The 17,186-nt window shown below is 42.1% G+C and overlaps 1 protein-coding gene across 4 annotated transcripts in view; it reads left to right on the plus strand.

Moving 5' to 3' along the window:
* Positions 1–17,186, plus strand: part of SCFD2 (sec1 family domain containing 2) — a 500,604-nt gene that overhangs the window by 460,266 nt on the left and 23,152 nt on the right. For all 4 annotated transcript variants that reach the window (XM_063722535.1, XM_009239998.4, XM_054553177.2 and 1 more), the window contains 1 exon segment: positions 6,351–6,485. In XM_063722535.1, the coding sequence (XP_063578605.1) occupies positions 6,351–6,485 (135 nt within the window).

Here is a 17,186-nt window from a genome sequence, read left to right on the forward strand (position 1 = left end):
TCCCAAAACTCCATTGCCTTTTCTTCTGGAGCAAACAGTTAGACTACTTTTTCCAGGTTCCCTTGTAGAATTGTGACTAATTATGGCCAATGAACCGTGGTGGAAGTGATACATATCACTTTAGGGCTGGATCCATAAAGTCTCTGGAAATCCTTCATACTCTCTCTCTCATTCACCATCTGCTGATGAGAGGTAAAGTCTTCAGTGTAGGATTTTAATGCTCTAGGGAATGGTGTAGCACAGTGGTGCCCAACCTTTTGTCACCAGGGACCTGTTTCATGGAAGGCACCAGGCGGTGCAGGGTGGGTCGGTGTGGTTTCAGGATGATTCAAGCACATTGCATTTATTGTGCACTTTATTTCTATTATTACATTGTGATATATAATGAAATAATTATATAAGTCACCATAATACAGAATCAGTGGGAGAGGTGAGCTTGTTTTCCTGAAACTAGACAGTCCTGTCTATGGGTGATGGGAGACAGAGACAGTGACAGGCCATCAGACATTAGATTTTCATAAGGAGCATGCAGCCTAGAACCCTCACATGTGCAGTTCACAATAGGGTTTGTGATCCTAGGAGAATCTAATGCCATCACTGATATGACACCAGGCGGAACTCAGGCAGTAATGCAAGTGATGGGAAGCAACTGTAAATACCGATGAAGCTTCACTCATTCACCCACTGCTTACCTCCCACTGTGTGGCCCAGTTCCTAACAGGCCATGAACCAGTAGCGGTCCATGGCCTGGGGTTGGGGACCCCTGGTGTAGCAGGAACCTGGGTCACTGAATGATTGGGCAGGGCACAGATCTCCTATTGCCAACCCACATTGGATGTGACATAAGCAATAAATAAATGACCAGCAAGAAAAGGAAAAAACAAATTTTTCTGAGGTTTTAATTCCTCTCCCAATCTCCCAAAAAGGTGAACTGGCAGAGAGTGTTTGATTAGGAAAACTAAATTACTATGGTTTACCCTCTTAATATGGAGACAAACTATATGGCTAATCTCTCCTCTGGCCCTTCCTAGCATGCGAGAGAATCTTTGAGTAGGGCACCAGAGAAATCACATCTGTCTCCACTATCACCACCTTCTACAGGGTCCTTTGCTGAGAAGTGAGTCATTCCTGGCTGAGTAGAAAATTTCATGAAAGTCAGAGGGTTCCCATCTAAGAAGTCATTGCCAAGCAGTTCATTCTAACCAGATTTCAGTGACATGATTTAGGGCACAAAATGGTCCAAACTAAGAGGCTGAGAGGCAGAAACCAAAGGTTCTCCTCATTAAAAACTTAACTGGGAATTTTTTTTATTAAGAAGGCACAAGTACTGTTTCGTGCCTGAGAAAGTCTTTACCAAATTGTGCTCTCTGAATACACAATGTAACCCAGTTGTTCTGTACTTAGTTCTTTCAGTAGAAAATTTAGAGGGTTTTTTTCCCCTTATTCCCATTCAAGTAGGAAAACCTATCAACTTCTCTATGAATTAATATTTACATCATTTACTATGCTTTTGGTTACGATTAAAAATAAAGAAAAAAGTTCTAAAAAGCTTAAACAAGAAAGATAATGTTTTTTCTGCCTTTCTAGCCCCTGATTCTTGCCCCTCTCCTTTTTCCCATTTTATGTCTTTTTTAAAAATCTAAATGCTTTTAGATAAAATATTAAACCAGAGTGTCCCTCTCATCCTCTACTACACTGTTTTAGTGGAATAAATGTATTTTAGAATAAATTTTTATGATGTTCATTATCTCATCTTTTCTGTTAATATCTGTACCTGGTTTTGTCAGTGTTCAAGATTTGTTGTGTTTTGTTTTGTTTGTAGACTTAATCAGCTTCTGCTACTATTATAGCATTATGCATACTGATTGTTTACTAAATAAAATGCCACTTTGAGCTTGAAAAAAAAAAGAAAGGTAATTTATTAAATCCTATAACTTAAAAGTCTAGAGGAGGGGCAGCTTCAAGTGGTGAGAGGCCATCGCCAGGGTGATGGTGGCAGGAACTGCAAATAAACAGGAGAAGCAAGTTCCTGCCTGTTCTTCCTGCCTTCCGGTCTCCCTCTAGTGCCCCCCATCGGCAGAGTCTAACAGACCTAGCTGGCAAAGCACAAAAGTGGTTTTCAGAGTCTCAGCCCAGCATCACAGAACTGAGTCTAGAAGAGAGGGTTTGGAATTGAGAGACAATAGCTTGATAACTATCACATTTTCATAGAAAATGTTATTTCAAAATTGTTGTTATATGAAAAGATAATCAGAGAGAATGGAACCAAAAAAATGTAAGAAATGAATATCAAAGAGGTAGGTCAGGCAATTAATAAAAGCATTTATGTTCTTTTCCTGGATTATGTGATGTGTTTGCTGTTACTTTTCTGTATTTTAAATCATAGTTTCTTTTCTCCTGCTAAATAAATGTTCACCTACATACCTTAAAAAAATAAAAAACAAAAAAGATTTCCAACATTCCCAGTGTAGCACAGAACAATCAGAAAGTCTCAAGAATGAAGAGGTTAACAAAACAGCACTTCTAAAATCTCTGCTCACTACCCCCAAGGAGAACCCAGCTCAGCGAGCATTTTCTCCTGGATGTTTCATTCCCCAAAATTTAGTCAAAAGTGGAGCAGGGGAAAGAGAGAGAGTGATCCTAGTGTCCCTACTTTCCCCAATCCCTCCATAACTCCTGCTTTCCGCCGTCTCCCAGTCTACACTGGGGTCACAGGACCCCTGAGAACAAATCCTATCACCCCAGGTACACTGTGCCTTGCACAGAGGAGGTACAGAGTATAGTGTTTTCGCTTAATTACAGAGCCACCTTTGTGCTGTGTATGATCTCTTTTTCAGAATCACTACTCTTCCTTTTTGTACAGTACATCTTATGGAGAATGACAATCTATTTTTTTTGCTATGGGTTAAGGCGTTGCATTTGTCCGTTCTCATGCTGCTAATAAAGACATTCCCGAGACTGAGTAATTTATAAAGAAAAGAGGTTTAATTGACTCACGGTTCCACAGGACTGGGGAGGCCTCAGGAAACTTACAATCATGGCAGAAGGGGAAGCAAACATGCTCTTCTTCACAGCAGCATCAAGGATAAGTGCTGAGCAAAAGGGGGAAAAGCTGCTTGTAAAACCATTGGATCTCATAAGAACTCTCCCACTGTCATGAGAACAGCATGAGTGTAACCGCCCCCATGACTAAACTACCTCCCACCAGGTCCCTCCTGCTGCATGTGGGGATTATGGAAGCTATAATTCAAGATGAGATTTGGGTAGGGACACAGCCAAACCATATCAGGGGTATATTTTCTTCTCTCTTAAATATGACAGCCTATGTGTATTTCTCTGTGATTCTGCTAATGAGTTTTAATAGACTAATAAAATAAATAACTGTAAGCTTCTGGAAGGAGGAAACGTCCTTTTATATCTTTGTATTCCCTTCATGCTTTCTATCAGAATTTCATTCAGTTACAAGTAACAGAGATCTGAAAAACAGTGGCTTAAACATACAAGGTTTTATAGTGACATGTAAAGTAGGTACTAATTTAGCCTGTCCATGTTATGGTGATAGTGGCGCTATAAGTCATCACTTACCAAGGTTTCTCCAGCTCTCTGCTTCACCATCTCTAAGGAATGCCCTGTCTTCCAAGATGGCTGCTGGAGCTCCAGGCTTCACTTCTACATTCCAGCCAGCAGAGCAGAGGAAAAGAGAAAAGCATATCCTTCCATTTTAAAAAGGAGACTTCTGAAATTCTCACATTACTCTATTTACTTCTCATTGCCCAGACCTTAATTACATGGCTATACTCAGCTGCAATGAAGGCTGGAGAATGTAGTCTTTTAGCCAGCTGGTAATGTGCATGGCTGAAGATTGAAGTCTATTACCAAGGAAGAGGTCAATTATTATTTGATGATAGTGCTGATAAGGTATCAGATTATTGGACAAAGAACTTTTTGTGGAGGAGCTTTAAAGAAATTGAAGTTTAAGCGAGTCAATGTCCAGAAAGGCTAAGGTGATAGAAGAGCATTCGAAACAGTTTACTCAGGGAAGAGTATTTGCAGGATTCAGAGGCCACTCCATGGCCCTTTTTTTACATTTAAAATAACATTTATTAAGTTATCTTATGATTCTGGAAGTAGCCCTCATAATTTTGGAAAATCTGGAAAAATAAAATAAATGTCTTCTACTTCCTGAACCTAGAGATAACCCTAAATAACATTTTGGTGTGCTTTACCCCAGTCTCTTTCTCATGCATAAATAATTTATTAATTTTTAACAATTGAGATCATTCTTGCTGTTTGTAGTGGTGCTTTAAACTGTGCTGTAAATAAATAAATAAATAAACAATACAATGAAAAGTCTTCCTCTCACCTTTCTCCCTTGCTTTGGTCCGCCACCCCATAATCCTTGCTGCTGATAGTTAGTATGTGTCGCACCAGAGCTTATTTTTGCATATTTCAGCAATTTAAACTTCCATATTCCCCCTGCCACTTTTTACACAAATGCTAACCCATCATACACAGTATCCTCACCTTGCTTTTTTCATTCACACACTATTCTGTACCTTGTTTCTGCCACACAAGCACAGAGCTTTCTTATTCTCTGTCATGGCATTCCTCCCTGTGGATGCACCCCATTTATTAAACAGCTCCCTACTGATGGCACTTGGGTGGTTTCTAATCTTAGTACTACGAACAATAAACAGCCTTTTTGGATCTCATTTGCATACATGAGCATATGCAAAGAATAAATGACTAGGAGTGTGATTGCTATGTCGAATGCATCTGTGATATTGATAGATATTACCGAATTGCTCTCTGCATTGATTGTAACAATTAACCCTCCCACCAGCAATGTATAAGAGGGCCTGTTACCCCATGGCCTCATCAAAAGAGTGTGTTTTCAAACTTTTGGAGTTTCAATAGTCTGATTTAAAAAAAAAATCCATCTTGGCATAGCTTTAATTGCAATTTCTGTATGAGCAAGGTGGATCCATAGTTTTCAAAATATTTCTGTCTGACCGGTGTTTCTGTTCATTGTCTTGCCCTTCATGATCATGTAACCATGAGATCTCTGGACAAACAATGGTCTGTTTGACTAATAAACATAAAAAGGTTGGTATCCCCAAGTGAGAAGATGCTAGTTTTCCCTGGGAAAGATGCCAGCTATATTCCTGCTGAATGGTTATTTATGATTTTAATGGTTTATACCTTGCTTTATTTCTAAGCTATTTTAAATAAGAAAATTGGAAAGGGAAAATTTGAGTAAAAAAAAATGACTGGAAGAAAACCAAGATGAAGCCAGGAATGAGGTCAGTACGCTAAATATCCTTGACAGTTGCTACAGACAAGTCACATATTTGGCCAATCAAAGAGAGAAAGAGTTTAATACAGGATATGCCTCAACTATGCCCTGTTAGAAACTGGCTTTACTGAAGCTATAATAGATCAGAGAGTGCATTGAGAGAAGATATTCCTTCGTCCTTTGCCCTTCATGCCCCAGACTTCGTGCCATATCTGACTGGAGGATTGGGAGGAAGGTGGTCCACCAAGTGGGAAAAGAAAACGGGAAGAACTTGGTAGCAAGAACTAAGGAAAGAGGTGGCGAAAAACAGCTCAGAAAGTTCAGGGTCAATAAGGCAGCTGGCTCCCAATATAACCTAAACATGGATGGGTTATTCAGATTACAGAAAAGGAAGGCATTTAGCAGCATTTATCAAACTGTAGAAGTTGTTGCAAACTAACATCTCCCTAATTCTACTGAAATTCTTGTGATACCATGTAGTCTGCTTTCTGACCTTTGTCAGATTCCTTTATGTCATCTTAGCTTCTTTTCCTGGCCAAGTCATACTTGGGAGTTGAGCTCTGTAGAAGGAAGAGGGATTGCTTTAAGCTTGGTTATTGACAGCACATTGTAAATAACATTGGAGTTCTTAGCAGAGGAGAGCATAATGCTAAGAATGTTCAGGAAAAACTGGAGACCGTCTTCATGTCTTCATGTCTGTATCAAACGACAGTACTTTGTTTCTCAGTATACATAAAATTGTCACTTTAAATAGAAAAATTAGTCATAGTACGATTGTAGCTCTCGTAAGATATATTTGCTTGTAGAAGGGAGCATAAGAAGCAGAAAAGCATGCTAAAGAATTGGGGTGAAAGTTTATTTAAAAGCCCAATGTTGTTATATTGTCTTTTCTCTGACATACACACACACACACACACACACACACACACACACACATCATAGCCATTGCTCAGTATCAAAATAAACTTGCTTTGCTTTCTTCATTGACGATAAAGCTGTCCTCTCTCCAGACAAACCAAACAATCCCTTTACTCACAGTATTTTGTCTTTCCAGGCATCTTATAAGCCATTGTTGAAGCAAGTTGTGGAGGAAATATTTCATCCCGAGAGGCCAGATTCCGTTGATATTGAACACATGTCTTCAGGCCTCACTGATCTCCTTAAAACTGGATTTAGCATGTTCATGAAGGTAAAGTAACCATGAAGAGGTAATCCTGAGTATAGAAATGTTCTCTTTGCTGGGCATGAAAATTCTGGCACCCTGTTAACCTTAGCCAGCACCATACAGATAACATTTGGTATTTTGGCTCTTCTAAAATCAAGGGCAATCTTTATCTTTTGATTGTAAGCAGCCTGACCTGTTAGCCTCATACAGCTTCTTCTGACCTGAGCACTGTGGTCTTTTCTGGTCAGCACATGTGGTCTAACGTGGAGGACACAAGCTCTCTGGGACAGCACTATTGAAAACTCTCCTCCTTGCAGCCTATGTTTTCACTTAAAATGAATCCACATAGCACACACCGGTCTTAGTGACAGCCCTTTGCTCTTAATTCTAGAACTGATTATGTAGGATGATGAGCGGCTCTGCTCAGTCCTATGGCTAGCATCACCCCAAAACCCACTTGGAAATGACTTTTGGACTGGCAGACTCCTAGGTGACAAGTGCCAGAATTTATCTGGCTGATATCTGGGGTGGGTCAAAATAACCGAACAACCCTTGAAGTGGGGATGCAAGGAGGAAAAAGTATACAAATGTGATCTATTTTTAACCTACTGTAGAGTTTCTAAATCTAAAAAGATTTCAATAAGATTACAGGCTGACCTCTCAGTCCATGCCAGAATTTCACTTGTAATAACTCTTGGAAGTAACAGAATGTTTTGTCAGCATCAAAGCATCTTTGAAATCATGAATTAATCTACCTAAGAGATCTGACCTTTCAGAGTTCAATAAATGCATATTCCAGGAAAACTGTTCCACTCCAAAACCCAGAGGACGGATGCCAGACAATCAGACTCTAAACCAAGCAGTAAACCTGCTGGAGCGGACCTGCAGGTCTCCTTCCTGCTGTTCCCAATTTTCAGCAACTTCTGTTGCAGTGCCTGGTTCGCATTTTCCTTCTATATTTTTTAGTAAAGCAGTGTAGTCAGCTTCTTCAAAGTGTTTAGGGACTTCTGCGTTGGTATAAGTAGGCTCAGAATTGGTTAGTGTCTCCCTAGTAGCCCTTCATGGTGGCTAGTTGGTACAGAAACTTCCAGACTAGACACGGTTTCCAGCCTTTTCCACTTGAGCATTTTTCTCCTTCATTCACAGGCGTGGCTTTACCCTGAAGAGAGACTAAAATAACAAGTGTGGACTTTCAGAGCCTAGTTAGTAAGGTCTGAGGATGGCCCAATTGCCAATGTGCCCTTTCCCAGACAGGCTGCTGTGTCTATGGTGCAGTCAGACCCTGTACAGGGTGTCTGGCCAAGGGTACAAATGAAGGCTCCACCCCACCTGCACTTGGAGAGTTGCAGTGTAGGTGACAGGAGGCCCTAACTCTGCTCTTTGTCCAAAGATGTTCCACAGAAATAGCTGTTTCTTAGCCAAAGGGATCTTTGATTAAATATGTTCCAGAAACACTGGCTTAAACAACAAATTTGATTGTTTCTTTGTAGTCCAAAATCACAGTGCCTTTAATACACTAATGGACTTTACAATCCTTCCTGAGGAGAATATGGAATATATTATAGAACATAGTCGTGTTGTGTAAGGAATATCCACCTGCATTTTCTGTCACTGTTTGATGAAACAAGAGTGTCACTTGTTGTTGTTGTTGATCATGTTTATTTTGGAGTTTATTTTTTAATGACCCTTTCAAACGCTGCAGAGTGTTTTCTACATCTCTTCCTGCTCCACTGTCCTCAAGCAGGCTCCACCTAGGAAGATGTTTAGAACCGTCCTGGGCCGCAATGGGCTGTTGTGTTTCTCTCCATTTGAAACCCCCAGTGTTAGGGCTCATGACAAAATGCTCCGCCAGCTTAAGACTGATCTCAAAGGGAGGTTTCCAAGTAATGGATTTAAGAAAAAGGAATTTATGTTCTCCCAGCAGCTGTCAGGATCCATTCCTCAGACTTTAGCTGTGAGGCCTCAGCTCTCAATTGCCAGGGCATCTCATCTATCTACAGGGGGTGGGGGAGAATTCTGGTGGGCTGGCAACAAAGCCCTCTCCACTCCAGCCCCCAAAGGAGAGTCATTTTGTTTGGTTTCTAAATGGGCCTTCTCTGTGGCTGAACCCTCCTACAATTCCACACAGTACAGCAAAGAGTTACCTCTGGCATATGTGTTGGGGTTTGAACAAAATTGGAATGAACTTAAAGAGGAACACCCAGTAGGGCTTTGAGACACTGACTGTAATTGCCCAAAGAGCTACTTCTTTGAGATAGAGGTGAAGCCATCAAGAGAAGATGTCTACCACTCTGCTTTAAGGCTTTCCAGAAGAGGAGGATGCAAGATGCAGATGGAGTCTAACATGGTTATAACCATTTACCAGCCTCCTTTGTGTTGTTTTCCATCACCTCTTACTATCCAAAGTTATACAGAGAACCTGTGATCAGTGTGTACCATGGTTCAGCCAAGCTCTTACCATTCAGTCTGATATTAATCCTCATGGCAGCCTTAGAATGTAGGTCCTATCATTATCCCTGTTTACCAGTGAGGAAACTGAGGCCCAGAAAGGTTAAGCAGTAGATGTGAACCTCCAGAAACCTGGGATTGGGTCTTACTCTCCTCTGTTCTCAGGCATTTTCCTAAGAGCACACAGGAAATAGTGACACCAGAATTTGTCCCAAGGTCACTCTTATTCCAAAGCCTAGCTCTTAACCACATTTCTTGGCTCCAGGAGGCTGCCAGGCATTTTCTTTGAAGTTAAGTATTCATATACTCATATGTTATTCATTCTGGTTTCCTTCATGGTTACTCATTAGCACAAGTGCTCTCCCTTTCCAGTATCTATCCAGCTCATGAATAAAATCTATGCCTGGGCTGGTCATCAAGACAGCCAGTGTGAGTGAGCTCCCTCGAGGTCATCTGCTGCTACCACATCTGCATCTCTGGGACTTGGCCCTGGGACTCATTGGCAGTGCTCCCCAGGAGAATAAACGTGTGCATTGGAGTTGAGTTGCCTGTACACATTGCATCTTCATTGCGTATTAACTACCAACAGTTATTGCTCATTTCTTTCTTGTCACTTACTGCCCTGCTCTGTTCCTCTGGAATCTGCTCCCTCCTCCCCTTCTCACTGAAGACCCACCAGTGCTGAGCCAGAAAGACACAAAAAGGCAAAGCCTGCTGAATAAAGTTATCAATGCGGAATCCTTCCTGTGCTCAGGGTGCTGCCCTACAAATGGGAAAATTCTAGAACTTGAAAGGCTCTAGCTGAGCCGCTCATCCATCTCTGCCCTGTCTCTGAATTCATAGATGGTTTCGTCATGGTGTTGGCTCAGGGACACCCAGAAGCAGGGTCTATGGACTGTGCGGGGATGAGGGCAGATTGAGAGCCTGGTGAGAGATGCGCTGGGAAACAGAGCCAGCAGTTATTCCCGTGGGGTGTGGAGTGTGTTCCCTCACAGAGGGTGATGGAAAGAACACAGGAGAGTGTTGTCCAGGCCCCATGTGGCTTCTTCAGGGCTCTATACATTTTTTTCATACTTTTGAAGCTGCATTCATACACTCTTTTGTAACTATACATATTAGGTACCTTTCTCCAGACTAATGTTTTCCTTCAGACTAGCATTTTTCTAACTCCACAACTTCATTCACTGCACATTAGTGGATCAACATATCAATTCAATGGTTTTAATCGGCATTTTTTTAAATGAAAAAGAATAGAACAGACTAGATCGGAGTTCACTGCATCTAGCAAGGTAAAATAACACAACCCAGTTGCACATAGATACACACGCATGATTTAAATGTTTTCTTATTTATCAAAAGAATGTGAAAGCTATCACTGTGAGAATCAGAAAGCTGATCTGGGTATTATTCTTTTTTGCATCCTCAGCGGTCGGCACCTATATAGGCCTTACAAACAACAGAGGCTCGCCAAAAGTTGGGAGGGTGGTCAGGGTGGACCTGTTTTAGTCCTTATTCAGAATGCAGCATGGCTTCAAGTCACTGGTTCCTCTTTCCAACTACTGCCCTTAAGCCAAAAGCTTCTATCTCAGTTTCACAGGGGATGAAAGGTAGCAGCCCCATCACTCAACTCCAGTGACCCTCAAAGGAGGCCCCGACTCTCCTTTCCAGCAGCTACTAAGCAAGGCAAAGCTGGTCATTGTTTCAGCTGTAGGTAACCCCAAAGAAGCAGCAGCCCACTCGCTCTTGCCTCGCCCACCATGCATTGATGTGCACAAGGGAAACGAAGCCTGCCTCCACCTCTGTCAAAGAAATCTGATGCTCTCTTCTCCTTTCCATGCTGACAGTGTGCAAATCTGTTTCTTCCAACTTCTTTGTTTCTCTAGAGAACAGAACAGAAATAAAGGGGTGTATTTTGTAGACTGAGAAATTCAAGGAATCGAGAGGAAAAATGTCCTCACAGAGTGGTCACATAGGAGGATGAGTGACACCAAGGGAGATTTGAGGCTCTTTCCTATTTAACATCTTTATTTTTTAAGTTAGATTTTATAAATGATAGACAGCTGTCTCTTTCATGCATTCCTTCCTCATGCTGTCTACTATAAGCTATGCTAATAGCAATCACTTCATTCTACTGTGTTTGTTTACAAGAGCCAACAGAAAGTAGTGATAACACATCTGGAGTCACGCTACCTGGGTTAGAACCCAAGCTCCACCATTAACTAACTATGTGACCTTGGGCACATCTTTGTGCCTAAGTGTCATCATCTATAGATCGGGGATGATAATAGCATCTACTTTGGGGGGCTATTATGAGAATTAGATCAATGAATGCGTATAAAGCACTCAGAACAGTGTCTGGCGCGTAGTAAGTACTACATAAGTATTTGCTATTATTATTTTTATGGGTTTGTATCCCTGCCACACTGTGACGTCTGAAAAGAGCCACCTTGAATACCCTTGTATGCCTGTACATAGCCAGTGCTCAAGCATTTGGGGCACAAAGCCTAATTGTTGGGTGAATAAGTGAATTAAATAGAAGGGAGTAGGTACACTGCACCCCAAAGAAGTCACAAACATTTCATATTTCACTACTGCTTTGCTCTTCTCAGAAAGACATGGAGTGCTGAGTGTTCTTCTTTTGCTGTGCCTATGGGAAGCCATGTTTATAAGGCAGTGACGTGTTTTTCCAGTCTCCCCTTTTTCTTCTCCACTGTGAGTAACTTGTTGAGCTCCTCAGTCTTGGGAGATATAAACTGTCTTTCTTGGGGAAAACTGTAGGGAGCCAGTGAAATTCTGGACACATGCCATGACAAGCTGTTTCATGGGAATGGAGGCCAGCAGGGCTAGACCCTGGCCAACACAGAGGCAGAAGCCCCAAGCTACTCAGGCCCCCAACTCTCCCAGGAGCACTTCAGCAGTACAGTCTCCATGTATGGGGACTGATCAAGAGCTGTGCTCTGCAAAGGTTTGCTCCTGTTCCTTGGGCAGCCTCAGCACTGCAGGGAAATGGAGACCTCCATTCCAGGTACTTGGAAATGGCTCACAGAACTCAATCTTATTTATGTACATTTTTGCAGGCAGCGAAAGTTAAGAAAAATAACTGTGTATCTAAGATTGTCTGCATCAAACAAATTCTCTGTGTCAGGAAAGTCACGGTAGCTGGATTTTGCCTTTACTAGAGTCAGAATTTCATTTGCATCATATTGCAACTGGTTGAACTTACTTTCTTTGCAGCGTTTAGCATGCATTCCTGTTGAAATCAGATTGTCCAGAGAAGTCTTTCATCTCCACCTGTTCTGGTTATCTATTGCTACATACCAAGTCATCCCAAATCATTGATTTAAAATAATATTGATCATTCATTTTACTCATGAATCTGCGCTCTGGTTAGAGCTCAGTAGGGAAGGATTCACCTCCAAGATGGCTCATTCATATAGTCAGAAAGTAGATGCTGAGTGGCAGCTGGCAGCGAGGGGCCTCAGTTTCTCTCCATACGGCCCTTCTCATGTGGCCAAGCTTTCTTGCAATGTGGCAGCTGCGTTCAAAGGGCCGGCATCCTAGGAGACAGCCAGGATTCAGATGTATTGTATTTTATGGCCTAGCCTTAAACGCCACATAACATCACTTCCACAGCACTGTACTCTATTTGTCAAGGTAATCACAAATGCCCACCCAGGTTCAAGGGGAAGAGACATGCACTCTTCCTCTTGAAAATGGACCAAGAGCCGGGGGGGTGAAGCCAAGATGGCCGAATAGGAACAGCTCCAGTCTACAGCTCCCAGCGTGAGCGATGCAGAAGACAGGTGATTTCTGCATTTCCAACTGAGGTACCGGGTTCATCTCACCAGGGAGTGCCGGACAGTGGGTGCAGGACAGTGGGTGCAGTGCACCATGCATGAGCCGAAGCAGGGCGAGGCATCACCTCACACAGGAAGTGCAAGGGGTCAGGGAATTCCTTTTCCTAATCAAAGAAAGGGGTGACAGATGGCACCTGGAAAATCAGGTCACTCCCACCCTAATACTGCGCTCTTCCAACGGGCTTAACAAACGGCACACCAGGAGATTATATCCCACACCTGGCTCGGAGGGTCCTACACCCAGGGAGCCTCCCTCATTGCTAGCACAGTAGTCTGAGATCAAACTGCAAGGTGGCAGCGAGGCCGGGGAAGGGGTGCCCGCCAATGCTCAGGCTTGAGTAGGTAAACAAAGTGGCCTGGAAGCTCGAACTGGGTGGAGCCCACCACAGCTCAAGGAGGCCTGCCTGCCTCTGTAGGCTCCACCTCTGGGGGCAGGGCACAGACAAACAAAAGACAGCAATAACCTCTGCAGTCTTAAATGTCCCCGTCTGACAGCTTTGAAGAGAGTAGTGGTTCTCCCAGCATGCAGCTTGAGATCTGAGAATGGGCAGACTGCCTGCGCAAGTGGGTCCCTGACCCCCAAGTAGCCTAACTGGGAGGCATCCCCCAGTAGGGGCAGACTGACACATCACACGGACGGGTACTCCTCTGAGACTAAACTTCCAGAGGAACGATCAGGCAGCAGCATTTGCGGTTCACCAATATCCGCTGTTCTGCAACCACCGCTGCTGATACCAAGGCAAAGAGTGTCTGGAGTGGACCTCCAGTAAACTCCAACAGACCTGCAGCTGAGGGTCCTGACTGTTAGAAGGAAAACTAGCAAACAGAAAGGACATCCACACCAAAAACCCATCTGTACGTCACCATCATCAAAGACCAAAGGTAGATAAAACCACAAAGATGGGGAAAAAACAGAGCAGAAAAACCAGAAACTCTAAAAATCAGAGCGCCTCTCCTCCTCCAAAGGAACGCAGCTCCTCACCAGCAACAGAACAAAGCTGGACGGAGAATGACTTTGACGAGTTGAGAGAGGAAGTCTTCAGAAGATCAAACTACTCCAAGCTAAAGGAGGAAGTTCGAACCCATGGAAAAGAAGGTTAAAACTTTGAAAAAAAATTAGACAAATGGATAACTAGAATAACTAATGCAGAGAAGTCCTTAAAGGACCTGATGGAGCTGAAAATCACAGCACAAGAACTACGTGACGAATGCACAAGCCTCAGTAACCGATGCAATCAACTGGAAGAAAGGGTATCAGCGATGGAAGACGAAATGAATGAAATGAAGCGTGAAGAAAAGTTTAGAGAAAAAAGAATAAAAAGAAATGAACAAAGCCTCCAAGAAATATGGGAATTTGTGAAAAGACCAAATCTATGTCTAACTGGTGTACCTGAAAGTGACGGGGAGAATGGAACCAAGTTGGAAAACACTCTGCAGGATATTATCCAGGAGAACTTCCCCAATCTAGCAAGGCAGGCCAACAATGAAATTCAGGAAATACAGAGAATGCCATGAAGATACTCCTCGAGAAGAGCAACTCCAAGACACATACTTGTCAGATTCAAAAGTTGAAATGAAGGAAAAAATGTTCAGGGCAGCCAGAGAGAAAGGTTGGGTTACCCACAAAGGGAAACCCATCAGACTAACAGCGGATCTCTCGGCAGAAACTCTACAAGCCCGAAGAGAGTGGGGGCCAGTATTCAACATTCCTAAAGAAAAGAATTTTCAACCCAGAATTTCATATCCAGCCAAACTAAGCTTCATAAGTGAAGGAGAAATAAAATACTTTACAGACAAGCAAATGCTGAGAGATTTTGTCACCACCAGACCTGCCCTAAAAGAGCTCCTGAAGGGAGTACTAAACATGGAAAGGAACAACCGGTACCAGCCACTGCAAAAACATGCCAAATTGTAAAGACCATGAAGGCTAGGAAGAAACTGCATCAACTAACAAGCAAAATAACCAGCTAACATCATAATGACAGGATCAAATTCACACATAACAATAGTAACCTTAAATGTAAATGGGCTAAATGCTCCAATTAAAATGCACAGACTGGCAAATTGGATAAAGAGTCAAGACCCATCGGTGTGCTGTATTCAGGAAACCCATCTCACATGCAGAGACACACATAGGCTCAAAATAAAGGGATAGAGGAAGATCTACCAAGCAAAGGGAAAACAAAAAAAGTCAGGGGTTGCAATCCTAGTCTCAGATAAAACAGACTTTAAACCAACAAAGATCAAAAGAGACAAAGAAGGCCATTACATAGTGGTAAAGGGATCAATTCAACAAGAAGAACTAACTGTCCTAAATATATATGCACCCAATGCAGGAGCACTCAGATTCATAAAGCAAGTCCTTAGAGACCTACAAAGAGACTTAGACTCCCACACAATAATAATGGGAGACTTTAACACCCCACTGTCAACATGAGACAGATTGACGAGACAGAAAGTTAACAGGGATATCCAGGAATTGAACTCAGCTCTGCACCAAGTGGACCTAATAGACATCTACAGAACTCTCCACCCCAAATCAACAGAATATACATTCTTTTCAGCACCACACCACACCTATTCCAAAATTGACCACATAGTTGGAAGTAAAGCATTCCTCAGCAAATGTAAAAGAACAGAAATTATAACAAACTGTCTCTCAGACCACAGTGCAATCAAACTAGAACTCAGGATTAAGAAACTCACTCAAAACTGCTCAACTACATGGAAACTGAACAACCTGCTCCTGAATGACTACTGGGTACGTAACGAAATGAAGGCAGAAATAAAGATGTTCTTTGAAACCAACGAGAACAAAGACACAACTTACCAGAATCTCTGGGACACGTCCAAAGCAGTGTGTGGAGGGAAATTTATAGCACTAAATGCCCACAAGAGAAAGCAGGAAAGATCTAAAATTGACACCCTAACATCACAATTAAAAGAACTGGAGAAGCAAGAGCAAACACATTCAAAAGCTAGCAGAAGGCAAGAAATAACTAAGATCAGAACAGAACCGAAGGAGATAGAGACACAAAAAACCCTTCAAAAAATCAATGAATCCAGGAGCTGGTTTTTTGAAAAGATCAACAAAATTGATAGACCGCTAGCAAAACTAATAAAGAAGAAAAGAGAGAAGAATCAAATAGACACAATAACAAATGACAAAAGGGATATCACCACCGATCCCACAGAAATACAAACTACCATCAGAGAATACTATAAACACCTCTACGCAAATAAACTAGAAAATCTAGAAGAAATGGATAAATTCCTCGACATGTACACTCTCCCAAGACTAAACCAGGAAGAAGTTGACTCTCTGAATAGACCAATAACAGGCTCTGAAATTGAGGCAATAATTAATAGCTTACCAACCAATAAAAGTCCAGGACCAGATGGATTCACAGCCGAATTCTACCAGAGGTACAAGGAGGAGCTGGTACCATTCCTTCTGAAACTACTCCAATTGACAGAAAAAGAGGAAATCCTCCCACACTCATTTTATGAGGCCAACATCATCCTGATACCAAAGCCTGGCAGAGACACAACAAAAAAAGAGAATTTTAGACCAATATCCTTGATGAACATTGATGCAAAAATCCTCAATAAAATACTAGCAAACCAAATCCAGCAACACATCAAAAAGCTTATCTACCATGATCAAGTGGGCTTCAACCCTGGGATGCAAGGCTGGTTCAACATACGAAAATCAATAAACTTAATCCAGCATATAAACAGAAACAAAGACAAAAACCACATGATTATCTCAATAGATGCAGAAAAAGCCTTTGACAAAATTCAACAACCCTTCATGCTAAAAACTCTCAATAAATTAGGTATTGATGGGATGTATCTCAAAATAATAAGAGCTATCTATGACAAACCCACAACCAATATCATACTGAATGGACAAAAACTGGAAGCATTCCCTTTGAAAACGGGCACAAGACAGGGATGCCCTCTCTCACCACTCCTATTCAACATAGTGCTGGAAGTTCTGGCTAGGGCAATCAGGCAGGAGAAGGAAATAAAGGGCATTCAATTAGGAAACGAGGAAGTCAAATTGTCCCTGTTTGTAGATGACATGATTTTATATCTAGAAAACCCCATTGTCTCAGCCCAAAATCTCCTTCAGCTGATAGGCAACTTCAGCAAAGTCTCAGGATACAAAATCAATGTGCAAAAATCACAAGCATTCTTATACACCAATAACAGACAAACAGAGAGCCAAATCATGAGTGAACTCCCATTCACAATTGCTTCAAAGAGAATAAAATACCTAGGAATCCAACTTACAAGGGACGTGAAGGACCACTTCATGGAGAACGACAAACCACTGATCAATGAAATAAAGGAGGATACAAACAAATGGAAGAACATTCCATGCTCATGGGTAGGAAGAATCATTATCGTGAAA

This window comes from Pongo abelii, chromosome 3 (assembly GCF_028885655.2).
Source record: "Pongo abelii isolate AG06213 chromosome 3, NHGRI_mPonAbe1-v2.0_pri, whole genome shotgun sequence".
Classification (NCBI taxonomy): Eukaryota; Metazoa; Chordata; class Mammalia; order Primates; family Hominidae; genus Pongo; species Pongo abelii.